At 36.3% G+C, this 16,691-nt stretch overlaps 1 protein-coding gene and 1 long non-coding RNA gene across 6 annotated transcripts in view; one reads left to right on the top strand and one right to left on the bottom strand.

The window, feature by feature from the left end:
- The window catches only part of CTNNA2 (catenin alpha 2), a gene marked incomplete at its 5' end in the record, with an annotated part of 988,253 nt that overhangs the window by 931,239 nt on the left and 40,323 nt on the right, over positions 1-16,691 (top strand). For 4 of the 5 annotated variants that reach the window (XM_080812651.1, XM_080812652.1, XM_080812653.1 and 1 more), the window contains 2 exons: positions 11,232-11,337; positions 14,953-15,087. In XM_080812651.1, coding sequence (XP_080668777.1) covers positions 11,232-11,337; positions 14,953-15,087 — 241 coding nt within the window. The remainder of the gene's footprint in view (positions 1-11,231; positions 11,338-14,952; positions 15,088-16,691) is intronic. The other variant, XM_080812654.1, reaches the window with a different exon arrangement.
- Positions 7,196-16,691, bottom strand: part of LOC308348524 — a 172,209-nt gene continuing 162,713 nt past the window's right edge. The window contains exon 3 of the long non-coding RNA XR_013967343.1: positions 7,196-12,342. This is a non-coding gene — a long non-coding RNA (uncharacterized lncRNA). The remainder of the gene's footprint in view (positions 12,343-16,691) is intronic.

Consider the following 16,691-nt stretch of genomic DNA (forward strand, 5'->3'; position numbering starts at 1 on the left):
AATGTCCATAACCCAACCATCCTCACCACACCCTCCCCTCTCCCCAGCAACCCTGAGTTTGTTTTGTAAGCTTAAGAGTCTCTTATGGTTTGTCTCCATCCCAATCCCATCTTCTTTCATTTTTTTCTTCCATACACCCCAACCCTGCACTCTGCCTCTAAAATTCCTCATATCAGGAGATCATATGATAATTGTCCTTCTCTGATTGACTTATTTCACTCAGCATAATACCCTCTAGTTCCATCCATGTCATTGCAAATGGCAAGATTTCATTTCTTTTGATGCCTGCATAGTATTCCATTGTATATCTATATATATACCACATCTTCTTTATCCATCATCTGTTGATGGACATCTAGGTTCTTTCCATAGTTTGGCTACTGTGGACATTGCTGGTATAAACATTCAGGTGCATGTGCCCCTTTGGATCACTGCATTTGTATCTTTAGGGTAAATACCCAGTAGTGCGATTGCTGGGTCATGGGGTGGCTCTATTTTCAACTTTTTGAGGACCCTCCATGCTGTTTTCCAGAGTGGCTGCACCAGCTTACATTCCCACCAATAGTGTAGGAGGGTTCCCCTTTCTCTGCATTCTCACCAGCATCTGTTGTTTCCTGACTTGTTAATTTTAGCCATTCTGACTGGTGTGAGGTGATATCTCATTGTGGTTTTGATTTGTATTTCCCAGATGCCAAGTGATGTTGAGCACTTTTTCGTGTCTGTTGGCCATTCAATTGTCTTCTTTGTAGAAATGTCTGTTCATGTCTTCTGACCATTTATTTATTGGATTATTTGTTCTTTGGTTATTGAGTTTGTTAAGTTCTTTATAGATTTTAGATACTAGCCCTTTATCTGATAGGTCATTTGCGAATACCTTCTTCCATTCTGTCTGTTGTCTTTGGTTTTGTTGACTGTTTCCTTTGCTGTGCAAACGCTTTTGAATTTGATGAAGTCCCAATAGTTCATTTTTGCCCTTGCTTCCCTTGTCTTTGGCAATATTTCTAGCAAGAAGTTGTTGCAGCTGAGGTTGAAGAGGTTGCTGCCTGTGTTTTCCTCAAGGATTTTGATGGATTCCTCTCTCACATTTGAGTCTTTTATCCATTTTGAGTCTATTTTTGTGTGTGGTGTAAGGAAATGGTCCAGTTTCATTCTTCTGCATGTGGCTGTCCAATTTTCCCAACACCATTTGTTGAAGAGGCTGTCTTTTTTCCATTGGACATTCTTTCCTGCTTTGTTGAAGATGAGTTGACCATAGAGTTGAGGGTCCATTTCTGGGCTCTCTATACTGTTCCATTGATCTATGTGCCTCTCTTTGTGCCATTACCATACTGTCTTCATGATGGCAGCTTTGTAATAGAGCTTGATGTCTGGAATTGTGGTGCCACCAACTTTGGTTTTCTTTTTCAACATTCCTCTGGCTATTCTGGGTCTGTTCTGGTTCCATATAAATTTTAGGATTATTTGTTCCATTTCTTTGAAAAAAGTTTTTGGTATTTTGATAGGGATTGCATTAAATATATAGATTGCTTTAGGTAGCATAGACATTTTCACAATATATGTTCTTCCAATCCATGAGGATGGAACATTTTTCCATTTCTTGTGTCTTCCTCAATTTCTTTCATGAGTACTTTATAGTGTTCTGGGTACAGATTCTTTGCCTCTTTGGCTAGATTTATTCCTAGGTATCTTACAGTTTTGGGTGCAATTGTAAATGGGATTGACTCCTTAATTTCTCTTTCTTCTGTCTTGCTGTTGGTGTATAGAAATGTAACAGATTTCTGTGCGTTGATTTTATATCCTGACACTTTACTGAATTCCTATATGAGTTCTAGCAGTTTTGGAGTGGAGTCTTTTGGGTTTTCCACAAAAAGTATCATATCATCTGCAAAGAGTGAGAGTTTGACCTCTTCTTTGCCAGTTCAGATGCCTTTTATTTCTTTTTGTTGTCTGATTGCTGAGGTTAGGAGTTCTAGTACTATGTTGAATAGCAGGGGTGATAGTGGACATCCCTGCCATGTTCCTGACCTTAGGGGGAAAGCTCTCAGTTTTTCCCCATTGAGAATGATATTCTCTATGGGTTTTTCGTAGATGGCTTTGTCGATATTGAGGTATATACCCTCTATCACTACCCCGGTTTTGATCAAGAAAGGATGCTGTACTTGGTCAAATGCTTTTCAGCATCTATTGAGAGTATCCTATGGTTTTTGTTCTTTCTCTTATTAAGGTATTGTATCCCATTGATTGATTTGTGGATGTCGAACCAACCTTGTAGCCCAGGAATAGATCCCACTTGGTTGTAGTGAATAATCCTTTAATGTACAGTTGGATCCTATTGGCTAGTATTTTGGTGAGAATTTTTGCATCTGTGTTCATCAAGGATATGGGTCTATAATTCTCCTTTTTGGTGGGGTCTTTGTCTGTTTTTGGGATCAAGGTAATGCTGGCCTCATAAAATGAGTTTGGAAGTTTTCCTTCCATTTCTACTTTTTGGAACAGTTTCAGGAGAATGGGTATTAATTCTTCTTTAAATCATTGGTAGAATTCCCCTGGGAAGCCCTCTGGGCCTGGGCTCTTGTTTGTTGGGAGAGCTTTAATGACTGCTTCAATCTCCTTACTGGTTATGGGTCTGTTCAGGTTTTCTATGTCTTCCTGGTTCAGTTTTGGTAGTTTAGATGTCTCTAGGAATGCATCCATTTCTTCCAGATTGTCAAATTTGCTGGCGTATAGTTGCTCATAATATGTTCTTACAATTGTTTGTATTTCTTTGGTGTTGGTTGTGATCTCTCTTCTTTTATTCATGATTGTATTCATTTGGGTCCTTTCTCTTTTCTTTTTGAAAAGTCTGGCCAGGGGTTTATCAACCTTATTAATTTTTCAAAGAACCAGCTCCTAGTTTCGTTGATCTCTTCTACTGTTCTTTTGGTTTCTGTTTCATTGATTTCTGCTCTGATCCTTAGGATTTCTCTTCTCCTGCTGGGTTTAGGCTTTCTTTGTTGTTTTTTCTCCAGCTCCTTTTAGGTGTAGGTTTATGTTGTGTACTTGAGGCCTTTCTTGTTTCTTGAGAAAGGCTTGTACTGCTATATAGTTTCCTCTCAGGACCTCCTTTGCTGTGTCCCAGAGATTTTGTATTTTCATTTGTTTCCATAAATTTTTTTCAATTCTTCTTTAATTCCTTGTTGACCCATTCATCCTTTAAACGATGCTCTTTACCTTCCATGTTTTTGAGTTCTTTCCAACTTTTCTCTTATGGTTGAGTTCTAGTTTCAAAGCATTGTGGTCTGAAGATATAAAGGGAGTAATCCCAATCTTTTGGTACTGGTTGAGACCTGTTTTGTAACCCAGGATGTGGTCTATTCTGGAGAGTGTTCATGTGCACTACAGCAGAATGTGTATTCTGTTGCTTTGGGATGGAATCTTCTGAATATATCTGTGATGTCCATCCGATCCAGTGTGTCATTTAAGGCCTTTATTTCCTTGTTGATTTTTTTGCTTGGATGATCTGTCCATTTCTGTGAGGGGGGTGTTAAAGTCCACCACTATTATTGTATTATTGTTGGTGTGTTTCTTTGATTTTGTTATTAATTGGTTTACATAGTTGACTGTTCCCATGTTAGGGGCATAGATATTTAAAATTCTTAGATCTTCTTGTTGGACAGACCCTTTGAGTATGATATAGTGTCCTTCCTAATCTCTTACTGTAGTCTTTGGCTTAAAATCTAAGTTATAAGATCTAAGGACTGCCACCCCAGCTTTCTTTTGATGTCCATTAGCATGGTAAATTGTTTCCCACCCCCTCACTTTCAATCTGGAGGTGTCTTTGGGTCTAAAATGAGTTTCTCGTAGACAGCATATTGATGGGTTTTAGTTTCTCATCCATTCTGATACCCTGTGTCTTTTGATTGAGGCATTTAGCCCACTTACACTCAGGGTAACTATGGAAAGATAGGAATTTAGCGGTTTTGTATTGTCTGTAAGGTGACTGTTACTGTATATGTCTCTGTTCTTTTCTGTTACTTTTAAGCTCTTTCTTTGCTTAGAGGAGCCCTTTGAATATTTCCTGTAGGGCTGGTTTGGTGTTTGCAAATTCTTTTAATTTTTGTTTGTACTGGAAACTTTTTATATCTTCTTCTATTTTCAATGATAGCCTGGCTGGATATAGTATCCTTAGCTGCATATTTTTCTCACTCAGTGCTCTAAATATATCATGCCAGTTCTTTCTGGCCTGCAAGGTCACTGTGGATAAGTCTGCTGCCAATCTATTTCTATTATTGTACATTACAGACTTCTTGTCCTGAGCTGGTTTCAGGATTTTCTCTTTGTCGCTAAGACTTGTAAGTTTTACTATTAGATGACGGTGTGTAGACCCATTTTTATTGATTTTGAGGGGCGTTCTCTGTGCCTCCTGGATTTCGATCCTTGTTCCCTTTGCCATATTAGGGAAATTCTCTGCTATACTTTGCTCCAATATGCCTTCTGCCCCTCTTTCTCTTTTGTTCTTCTTCTGGAATCCCAATTATTCTAATATTGTTTCATCTTATGGTATCACTTGTCTCTTGAATTCTTCCTTCGTGGTCTGGTAGTTGTCTCTCTTTTGCTCAGCTTCTTTATTCTCTATCATTTGGTCATCTATATCACTAATTCTCTCTTCTGCCTCATTTATCCTAGCAGTAAGAGCCTCCATTTTTGATTGCACCTCATTAATAGCTTTTTGATTTCCACTTGGCTAGATTTTAGTTCTTTTATTTCTCCAGAAAGGGCTTTTATTTCTCCAGACAGAGTTTCTCTAATATCTTACATGCCTTTTTCGAGCCCAGCTAGCACCTTGAGAATCATCATTCTGAACTCTAGTTATGGCTTATTACCAATGTTTGTATTAATTACGTCCCTAGTCATTGGTACTGCCTCTTGTTCTTTTCTTTCTTTTTTTTTTTTTTTTTTTTTTTTGTGGTGAGTTTTTCTGCCTTGTCATTTTATTTATATAAGAAGGGACTAAAACACTAAAAGGGCAGCAAAGACCCCCCAAAAATGCATGCTAACCAAATCAGGAGAGATCCAAAACTGGGGGGAGAAGAAAGGGAGAAAAAATAAAAATAAAAATAAATAAATAAATAAATAAATAAATAAATAAATAAATAAATAAATATTAGCCTGGTGAATAGAACAGAGCCACCCACTTGATTTTGCCTGTATTTTGGCCTCTTAGAAGTAACTACCTAACAAAATTTTAAGGAAAGAAAAACATATATACAAAAATAAGGGTAAACACAATGAGGGAATATGACACAAATATAGGAATATGACTGTAAAGATGAAAATTTTAAAAAATTCTAAAAAAGGAATTGGTAAGTTGGTTAGAAAAAGAAAAAAAAAGAGGATGGAATGTGCTCAGGCTGGAGACTACAACAAAGTCATGTGCTAGATTAGGGTATATTTTGATCTATTAGATGAAATTGTATCCCAAAATTTTTTAGGAAAAAAAAAAACACCTATATGTATAGAAAAAACAAGGTTAAATATAATGAAGGGATAAAATATGACTATAACAATGAAGGTTTAAATTGATTTTTTTAAAGAAAGTTGTTGTTAAGATAAACTAGTTATAAAACTTTAAAAGAGGACAGAGGAGAAGTTAGAAAAATAGAATAAGAAAAAAATAAAAGAAAATTTAACTTTGTAAGACTAAAGGATCATGGGGGAAAAGCCATGAATTCTATACATTACTTTCCCCTAGCTCTGGAGTTCTGCTATTCTCCTTGATTGGTGAGCTTTGTCTTGGCTGGATATTCTTGCTGATCTTCTGTGGGAGGGGTCTGTTGCAGTGATTCTCAAATGTCTTTGCTTGGGGAGGAATTGCACAGCCCTTGCCAGGGACCAGGCTAAGTAATCTTGGGTTCACTCTTGGAGCTTTTGTTCCCTGAACGCTTTCTGTAGAGCTCTGGAGGATGGAAATGAAAATTGCAGCCTCCCAGTCTCCAGCCCAGAGGAGTCGAGAGCTCGGGGACTCACTCCTCAGTGCATCCCCAGAAACAAGTAGTTAATCACTCCTGTCTCCCTGGTCTCTGGCTGCACTCGGAGCTCACCTGACCTGTGACTGAGCATTCTGTCTCTGGCACATGGCCCTGTTTAGAGTCTCCAAACTGAGCAGATTCCTGCTGCAGTGCTCCTCCCAGAGCAGGAAGGTGAGTCTCTATGGATTTGCCACTTGCGGGGTCCCTGCTTGAAGAGCAGTGGCCAGACTGTGCCTTGGATCACAGTTTAAGGTAACCCTGATCTGAAAGCTCACTCTTCAGCTCTGTCTCTATAGCTGGCTTCCCCGCTCTGATACGTGGCACTCTGCCACACTCAGACACCCCCAATCTTTCTGTGATTCCGTGGGACCCGAGACCACACTGGTCCCATGAGGGCTCCACCCCTGAATAGCCTCTGGAGCAATGTTCCTCAGGAGAGCTGACTTCTAAAAGTTCTGATTTTGTGCTCCACTGCTCCACCGCTTACCGGGAGCCAGCCCCTCCCCACGCAGTCTATCTTCCCATCGCTTTGGATTCATTTCTCCGTTCATCCTACCTTTCAGAAAGTGTTCAATTTTCTGTTCCTAGAATTGCTGCTCTTCTCCTCTATCTCCTGTTGAGTTAATAGGTGTTTGGAATGGTTTGAAACCTAGCTAGATGAACTCCTGGAATATAATGTCATTTCAGTCTGCTACTTCTCCACCATCTTGCCTCTCTCCTATATTTATATTTTAAAGTAATACATTTATTCATGCAGAATTTAAACATAAAAAAGGTATATAATTTTATCATAACAAAAACTACAGAGGTAAAAATTTTCTTTTACAATTAATGATCTGAGGACATTTGGTTACTTCCATGAAAAAATAAAGTAAGACTGCGATTCCTATCTCATCTTATACACAAAAAAGAAACTGCATGTGGATTTAATATCTAAATATGAAAAGGAAACTTTAAAATTTTAGAATAAAATGGGAGACTATATTTATGATCTTGGGGTAAGGATGAAGTTTAATATTCCAACTTTATTGAGATAAAATTGACATAGGTCATTGTGTAAGTGTAAGGTATATAGTGTATTGATTTGATACACATATGTATTGCAAAATGGTTACTACCATAGTGTTAACACCTCCAGCAAGGAAAAACTTTTTTTTTTTTAAGATTTTATTTATTTATTTGACAGATAGAGAACACAAGCAGGGGGAGTAGCAGGTAGAGGGAGAAGGAGAAGCAGGCTCCCCACAGAGTAGGGGGAGCTTGATGTGGGGCTTGATCCCAGGACCTTGAGATCATGACCTGAGCCAAAGGCAGTAGCTTAACCAACTGAGCCACCCAGATGCCCACAAGGAAGAACTTCTTAAAGACCATGTGAAAAGCACAAACTTTAGTAGAAATGATTTGTACATTTGGCCCAGTAAAATTACAATTTATATTAAAAAAATTAATTACAGGCTAAGACAAGAAGTAACTTTTGAAACATGAATAAATAACAAAAGACTAGAATCCAAAATACCTAAAGAGCTTAGATACCAATTTAGGTAAAAAAACAAAACAATTAAAAAAAAAACCAAAGTCATTAGAAAAATATGCAAAAGCTTACATTAACAACTCAAAGAAAAGGATATATGAATGAAAATAATAATGACCAATAAATGATAAAAACAGACCTAGCCTCCTCTGTCATCAAGGTAATGAAAATTTTTTCAGATCCATCAAATTGACAGAAACATAAGCGAGTAAATACTATTTAAACTGACATATGTGTACAGAAAAGTTCATGAAATATGAATGTACAACTTGACCATTATTGTAAAAATAACCTGTATACCCATCACCCAGTTCCAGATGCCCCAATATACCTCTCACAGATCACAGTATCTTTGCTCTCCACTGGTTGTAACTATTACTTTGAGTTTGGGCAGCAGTGTGCTGATTTTCTCTGGAAGGAATAACCCTCACTTATGCAGCATTTGCTGATTTCCATAGAATAAGTACTCTTATCAGGGCAGATTTCAAGCAACCAGCAAATCAACTGACTCAACAAATTCTTGAAAATTTAACCACAGCAGCTCTTATGAGCATGTGCAAACTCACTCTACCACTCAACTGCCACTTTCATTACTTCACTTTTTCTTCTTTTTTTCCTTAAAAAAAAAATTGCTACCTAAATAAGCATCCTCAAATAGTTTATATTAACTACTTCTCACAACATCAATATTATTATATTATTAAGTTGTTTTTGAAGGCTTCCTGTATTCTAGAAGAGTTTAAATAGCAGTGGGATTATCTGCTTTTTAAAGGTTTAGTGTCTTCCTCCTCGATTTACTGATTTTTGTTTACTAGCTTTCTCTTTAACACCTTATTTATGTCTTCCATGGAAATCAGACTATAGATTTTTTAAAATTTCCTTTCCAGTCAGCACTGGTAAATTATATTTTCCTAGAAAGGTACATCCTCCAGGTCATCAAATTTATTTACATGTATTGAGGAAAGTAGTTTTAAGATACTTTTAATTTTGTTTTCTAAGGTTATTTCACTGTTACCTTTTTTACTTTTAAATATTTGTTTTTCTCCTACGTTTTCTTATTCTTTTTTTTTTTTTTAAGATTTTATTTATTTGAGAGAATATGAGAGGGGAAAAGGTCAGAGGGAGAAGCAGACTCCCCATGGAGCTGGCCTGATGTGGGACTCAATCCTGGGACTCCAGGATCATGATCTGAGCCAAAGGCAGTTGTTTAACCAACTGAGCCATCCAGGCACCCACTCCTGCTTTTTCTTGATGGCAATCTAGGTATATTTCTTTACATCAGGGTTTTGTTTGTTTGTTTGTTTGTTTTGTTTTTTAAGAAACTGTTCTAGACTTATATCCATTGTTTCATTATTCTCTAAATCATTAATCTGTTCTTGTAATTTTATTAGTTTTTTCCTACTTCTTTCTAAATTCCTGATTCAGATCATTATTGTTTTCATTATCTCTGGTACATTCATGTTTGTAATGAAGGCCGTTTGTTTTCCTCTGAGATCACCATTTTAGTGTTCTTATAAAAATGAAACATTTATAGTAAAAAGAGTGAAGAGTACCGAATTGTGATTCAGGACACAGAGGTCCCAAACCTAATTCTCTTTTTGTCTATCAGTCTCTCTGCCAGTATCATCTTGGACACATCACTTAGCTTTCCTCTTTGTGTCCATTTCCTCAACTAGAAAATAAGGAAATATTTGAAGATCTCAAAACATCTATTTTGCTGTTGCATTTAATGAATACGTTCCTATCACCAACTTGCCACTTCAGGAATTTGAACTGACTCTAGTCTCAGACTTCTTAAATAATGATATACTAGTTTGTCTAAGAACTGTAGTTTCCCATGTAATCACAAAAGACATGCTTCTAATCCTTCTTTGGCTACAAGATGGGAGTCTGAGCCTCAAGGAAATCTCTCTTTTGGTGTTCCTTACTAACTTAGCTTATTTTGTCATAACCAAACAACTGTTGAAAGTTACATAAAGTTGATGAGAAACTGTTTTCCCAAATCCTTTGAAATCCTTGAAATAAATAAACACACATGATTGTTGGTAATAAAAAAATAAGCAGCATGCTCCTTTTTGTGAATGGGTTAAGATGAGGCAAAAAGTAACAGATACTACATCAGAGTAAAACTTAAAAGAGAGATTATAAGGACTGGAAGTTATGGGAAAGTATGTAATAATGACAACAGAATTAAACATTGACAGATTCTGCCATCTAAACCTTCCTTAAAAATATAAAGCAAAACCAAGGAAAAGTTTGTTAAAAGAGAGTAAAAAAAAAATGTTAGAAAATGGGAGCATGATTGTCACAGAATCTTATCCATATTACATAATATTTACATGTAAAATCCCTGTCATAGTTAAAAATCTAAGCAGTAATTAAAAAAAAATCATTGTCCTTTGTGGAAGAATTGATGTTACCATGGCAAAATGGAATATCTTAAGTTTTGAATTTACCAGTGTGTGTATGTGTTTAAACATTGACATGAACACAATATATTTTTGCTTTTGCTATGAATGTAAAAAATGCCAGAAGGGAAATTGGGAGGGAAACTGAACAAAATGCCCTTCATTTACATTTATTTTCTGAAGCCATTTTAAGTCTCCCATTTTATAAAATGTTACTATTTAACAATGGCAGTCATTGCCCACTCTGTATATCCCTACATGTTCTAAATAAATTGCTTCTGAGTAGTTTTTCTCCACATCTCACCACATCTCTTAACTATAGGAATGTAATTTTGTGACCTTAAAAAAATGCATTGATTTTTAGATGCACATGTGGAGAGCAGAATAAGTAATAATGCTTAAAAAAAAGAATAAATTTATTGTTTTATTTACCTCTCAAGAAAGAGAAAGAAAAGTTACATGCTACATTTTGTTTAAGGATTTATGATGCGGCATAGTTTCCTTTTCTTTTTTAATAAATATTTAAAATACATGTAATATTAAACAGTCCACCAAATTGAAAACCTTATGTGAAAATATGGGACAATGGTTTGGAAACATAAAGACACCTGCTGTCACACAGTGTTTTGTGTGTTCCTTCATAAGTCAGTACCAGACAAGCCAATGAGAGTGAGGGCTCAAAATTTTTCAGAAATTCTGACTGAACAATTCCCAGTTATATACGAGAGACTACTGCTTTCAAAGTGTCAAAGTAAACTTAAAAATATAATTAATACAGTATGGTGCTGGACATGGTATGAAAGGCAAGGCATGTTCATTTATTTTGGCTAGACTCTAATTTAAATGTAGAGTTTACACTATGACCTTTGTAAAGTTTAGGTAAGTTAATAATTTTTAGTTCATTTTTCTCTCCTCTAAAATGGGAATAATAATGGTTACTTGCTAGGCTTGTAATAAACACAAATGAGGTAGTATATATAATAGCACAGGCACATACAAGTATTTAAATATTAAATTCCTATTGCCCTTGTAGTGATCATCTTTTTTTAATGAACCACTGTTTAAAAATAAAGAAATTAAGGTAAGGGATAAAATATGAGCATGCACATCAAAATAGAGAAAAATATTCCTTAAAAGTGAATGGAATTAAAGTGTACTATTAACATGGAAATTGAAGTGAATCCAGAAAACCTTCAAAATTCTTCTGATGTGGGCAGAATAAAATCAAATATAAAAACAAAGTCCTGGACAAACAATATAATTATGCTGTATATGTTGTTTCAGAGGCAAAGGCCCATTGAAAAATACATCTGATGTTATTAATGCCGCCAAGAAAATTGCTGAAGCAGGTTCTCGAATGGACAAATTAGCCCGCGCGGTGGCTGATCAGGTAATATCAGAGGAAGAGCAAACACATGCTGTGTGGTATCATTAATTAGCACTTGGGTTCTGTAATGGGTTTTATGTACCCTATAAAATGCTTTTGAAGGATGAATTGTAATCACTAATATTTTACAAACAGGCCTCTAACTTTGCTGAAACTGAGCTGATGGCAAAGGTAGGTTCAGTTAAGGGGGTCTCATTAAAGCCCATGACCAAAACTTCTTGAGAAAGAAGAGTACCTGCTACTTGAGAGACATAACTCCCAAAGGGGCGTTATGCTGGCTGCCCTCATGCAGCAAGTCAAGCACACTACATAGGGAGGAAGAGAAAGAAGAGCTTGAACTTCTGTTTTTTCGTATTGATCTTCTTCTATTGATGCTCTTTATAATTCATAGTGGTTGTATGCACTAGCATAAATGGGATTAATCCACATAATCAAGAGTCTCCAGATCTCATTTTCATCCAGATTTAAAAGTATCACAGGTAAATGAAATTCGCAGAGTATCTTTTCAGACTGGAATCCGATACATGTGAGAGTAGTTCTCAATCTCACCTTGAATGTTTGAGTTGATCTCCATACTCTTCATATTTATGTGGCTTAAACTGGAACTCTAGAATCCTGTTCTAAATATGTCTAGTTGCAGTAGAGTCCCATTCCTAATAACGGTACTTTAGGAAGTAAACTTTTACAGGTAACTAATTCTCATCTTATTCTTTTCATTTTATTTTTAATTGGTAAAATGCTTGTAATGTGTTCTCATCTTATTCTTACCACAAGCATGAATTTGCTGACTAGACTTCAATGCAGTGATGCTCTCTGGAGACCCTAAGAGACATAGGATTTTTCCTTCTCCATAGATGGCCCTACTCTCCTATGATTTTTGAGTTGCTTCTCCTCATTTTCTTCCTTCATTCCTTAATATTTGGCTGTTGCCATAAATACTTGCTCTCTTCAGGCTCCCAGATTCTAGAGTCCTTTGGGTCAACACCAAACTCACTCATCTTCTAAACACTGAAAAGAAAAACACATGATTAAACTATCAAGTCTACATTTAAAATAAGCCAACAGATTGTCTCATTTTAATTTTTTTACATATATGATGGCTAATCCAAGGGAATGTATTTTGCTTGCTTTGAAATTTTTGAGAAACACGTAATAGTAAAGATAATTCACTAAATACTACCATCCTTTGACTATCTCCTAAAATTTGTGTGGGTTGAAGACCAAACCATTACTAAGTTACTAATTTCAGGACACTATCAACTGCCAGGCCTCCTGCAGTTTGCAAGCATACATTGAACTGCTTTATACAGAGTTCTATATGTATCCCAGAAAGTTCATGGAGACAATGAATGTACTTGGAAATGTGCATGCATGTATGCAAACAAACAAAGATATACCAGCCAGGAAGGAATGCCACATTTTTTTTGCCCGCAAATGTAGAGGTAACTTGGGACGAGTGGAATGAGAGTGGAATGAGAAGAGATTGGTGGTGGTCCTGAAAAGAGTTTTGTGAGGAAGGACTTCTTCCCAGAAGAGAAAGTGGGTGGAGTTTGGATGGCTTTTCCATAACTCTGAATCTCAGTCACTGAAACTGTTTCTTAGTATGTTTAAGCTCTTTGAGTTCGATATTTTTTATTGTGATTTTTGTTTTTGCCTTTGCATTTTTAGGCCCTTATTCCCAACTATTATGCAACTTGAGTCCTGGCCCAAAACAGTTTGGCTATCTGGAAAGCACTCCACACGTGCACACAAACAAATCCCAAGATTCTAGACATATTTTGAAATTAAATGACAAAGTATTTAAATGCTATTCTGTGGTAACTTTTAAAATAAACAGATGAGGGTTAAATATAACCCTCTCTTTGTAGCATTCTCACTGTCATCAGCTGTGAAGCAACTTGCAAATTTTGCTAATGTTTTGTCTGAATAGGACGCTTCTTTCTCAAAATCTGCACCTATTTCCATGATATAAGAATTATTTTTCTTGGTCCATCATGCTTTTATGTGTGTTTTAAATAATAGAATAGAATGAGCATTAGCAAGGAATGGATTTGTTGCCTTTATTTTGCCTGAAAATATTTTTATGAAGATTTGAGATATGCAAGCAATATAAACTTTTTACGGACTGTTGCATTTTTAATTACTGTTCCATTGAGATAGAAGTTCCAGTTTAATTTGCTGCAAGGTATTTGTATCGAAAGCCTTGTCAGCCCTCTAGAGAGATATCATTTTAAAGTTAATTCCTTTCAGTATATGGGTCTCTGGAGTAGGATAAATATTACAGTATTAAGTACTTGTAGAAAGCTAAAAACAGTCTCTGTGGGATTCTTTCTTGATAAATGCAGTTAGTGAAAAAAGTACCATAATGGTATTATATATAAAAGAGACCCCTATGTCATTTATTAAAGAAATGATTGTGTCACAATCACTGGCTTCACATTCTTAATGGAACAACTGCCTTTCTTGCTTTTCTTCCTTTCTTTCTTTCCTTCCTTCCTTCTTTCTTTCTCTCTTTTCTCTTTTCTTTTCTTTCAGAATTGCCTTTCTTCAGCTTGAAGGAAACCTAGCTGGAGTCTTTTTTTTTCATACTCTTATTCTAATTAAGTTACTTCAGTTTTGGCTCTAGGTTCTTATTTTTTACAGTGTTTCATCAAGGGATCTGGTGAGTATATGTTCTTTACAAGTGCCAGATTGAGCCAGAACAATGGGATGGCCTACAGAATCTTGAACTGAACTTTTGATAGCAATAGAAACATATTTCAGTGGCCAAATAGCCATTGGTATTGAAGGCTCAGAAATGCTTTAGGGAGTCATGTAAATGTCTATGGAAGTGTTCAGCTAAGCTCAGTTGCATTTGATGGAGATCTACCCACTAAGTAATAAGTAGAATTCAAAATCCTGGTCCTAGTTGGCTCTGGAACAACCTCTGAAGGGTTCTGTTTTTACTCTTAGGAGTTTGTTTCAATTGGCTTCAAACTCATTCTACTTAAATCTATTGCGCTAACAGTGGTCATGATCCTTCTGAGTCTCTTATTTAAAGAAAGTTTATAATTTTGCTAAAATTTTGATAAACATAAAGATACAAAAAGTGAAAGAGGCTTCCTTTAGTGACTGATACTTTTCTGAGAAATCCAAAGGAAACAAGTGATTTTCCCCTCAACTAATTGAATTGAAATTCTATGCTGTGCTGTGTCAGAGAGGTTGCTACCTGGAAGCGATTTCCTTCTAGCTTCTGTTGCTTTGGTTGTCCATATTAACAAAACTACACATGGTGAATGTTGGATGGGCCACTAGGAAAAAACCTGGAGAATATTTGGTTTTCTTAACAGTTCAGAAGACAACTGGTAAAATTACTCAAAAACATGTACAAAAGTTCCCAGAAGACTTGATGGAAGATCTTCAGTATTCTTTTTATATGATTATATCAAAGTAGAGCTGAGCATTCTAAAATACTGGCTATGGCCTTCCTAAAATGTGCTATAAAGAAGTGAAGTTAAATGGGTGTAATTAAGGTATATGACACTAAAACCTTTTCTTCTCACAGCTTTTATATAGTGAGTATTAGAAACTAAAGAGTACTTGCTAATTGAGATCACTTCTTTTTTTAATGTTTTATAGTGCCCTGATTCAGCATGTAAGCAGGATTTATTAGCCTACCTTCAACGAATTGCCTTGTATTGCCATCAGCTTAATATCTGCAGCAAGGTGAAGGCAGAAGTACAGAATCTCGGAGGAGAGCTCATTGTGTCAGGGGTAAGCCGTGACTTGGGCTTCACAATTAAAGCTCCCACTGTTGTACTTCCAAGGCAAGCATTCTTGGCAACAGTACTGCTTAAAAACACCAAACTACAGTGATTCATAGGGAGGGTTTTTTTTTTTTTTTAAATAAATGTTATCACCATTATTCCAGACCTTACAATAACTCACAAAGAGCAATTTGATTTTCCAATTACCCCATGTTTATACTAGCCTTGTAAAATCTCCATTCTTCACAAGAAAACTAATTTCATAGTCTGGAAACTCATTGCCAAGCTGTGACTATTATAATTATTTGGAGCTTTTGTACATTTACTCATTGTGAGTCTACTTCCCTTTGTTAGTCCTAGTAATTTTCACTCTCTGTTCAGGAGCCAGCCTCTCTATGTGTGGATTGTGTTCACATGTTAGAGATGATGAAAACAATAGGAATTCATTCATCAGGTTCCAATGCATACTAGGTTATCAGTAACCCTTGAAAGCCAGAAAATATTCAAATTTAATACAGGTTGATGTGCTGTTGCCAAAAACTAACATAGTTGTCAGACACTAACAGTTATGTATTCTTTGCTTAATCGCTCCAGTGTTTCCCTTCGTATCTGGTCCACTTTCATCAAATATAAAGAAATAAGTTTGATTAATAGAAACACTATGATTTCTTGGCAAGATTTCCAAATGTATGTGTTGAGGTTCTTCACCTTGGCTTCTCCTCCCTCAGTCCCTTTCTTTGAACATGAGATGCCATCTGTTGTAAACTATTTGCGAATTCCAAAGTGTGGCTCTGCCACCTTTAGTTCTTTTCCCAGTAAACCATGATGCCATTTTAAGTGTGGCATTACCAGGAACATAACATGATGAACATGGTGAATGCCTTAAGAGAATCGGACTAGTCATGACGCTTAATTCTTTACTGAGACATTTTCAGAAATTTAGCAGTTTGACCATTTGATAAAAATATGTCGAAAAATCATTCTTGAACCCAAAGGTTTCAGGTTCTCTATTGTTTGACTTGCAGAAAACAGCTGGGAAAAGAGCTGATCTGGCTTGCATGGAGATGCCATCTAGAAAGCCGGTTCCATGCAGTCTCCCCTAGAGTCCAATAAACTGGCTATTTTGGGCCTCTTCCCAAAGCATAGTCACCTCTTTGCATTTCCAAAATGATCCTGCTTCAACATTCTTCAGCAACCAAGAGCAATCTGTCTTGCAATGTGTCCTTTCTGCTGAGTTGGTCATAACCAAGATTCTCTGCCAAGAAGTGATCAAAACATTGCATATCCCTTGCTTCCTTTCTTATCTTCAGACTCAATGGTATAGTCTCCCATACCATTCGGCTTTCATGTCCATCTGTATATAGCACCTGTGGAACTGAGTGCTTTTTGTTTAGCTTGCCTTATGTGCTTTCATTTGTCACTTTCCAAATCTTATTTATTACATGGATGCGCAAAGCATCTTTGTGGATCTCAGACTCCACAACCTCATCATCTAAGTGATATTTGACTGGCAGAGTTGCTCTCCATTATCCTCTCAGTACCCATTGTTCATCACTGCTTCCAGAGCTTCATTTCCATTGTCTTTTCCTCATTTAGATGTAGTCCAAACCA

This window comes from Martes martes (assembly GCF_963455335.1).
Source record: "Martes martes genome assembly, chromosome: 9".
Classification (NCBI taxonomy): Eukaryota; Metazoa; Chordata; class Mammalia; order Carnivora; family Mustelidae; genus Martes; species Martes martes.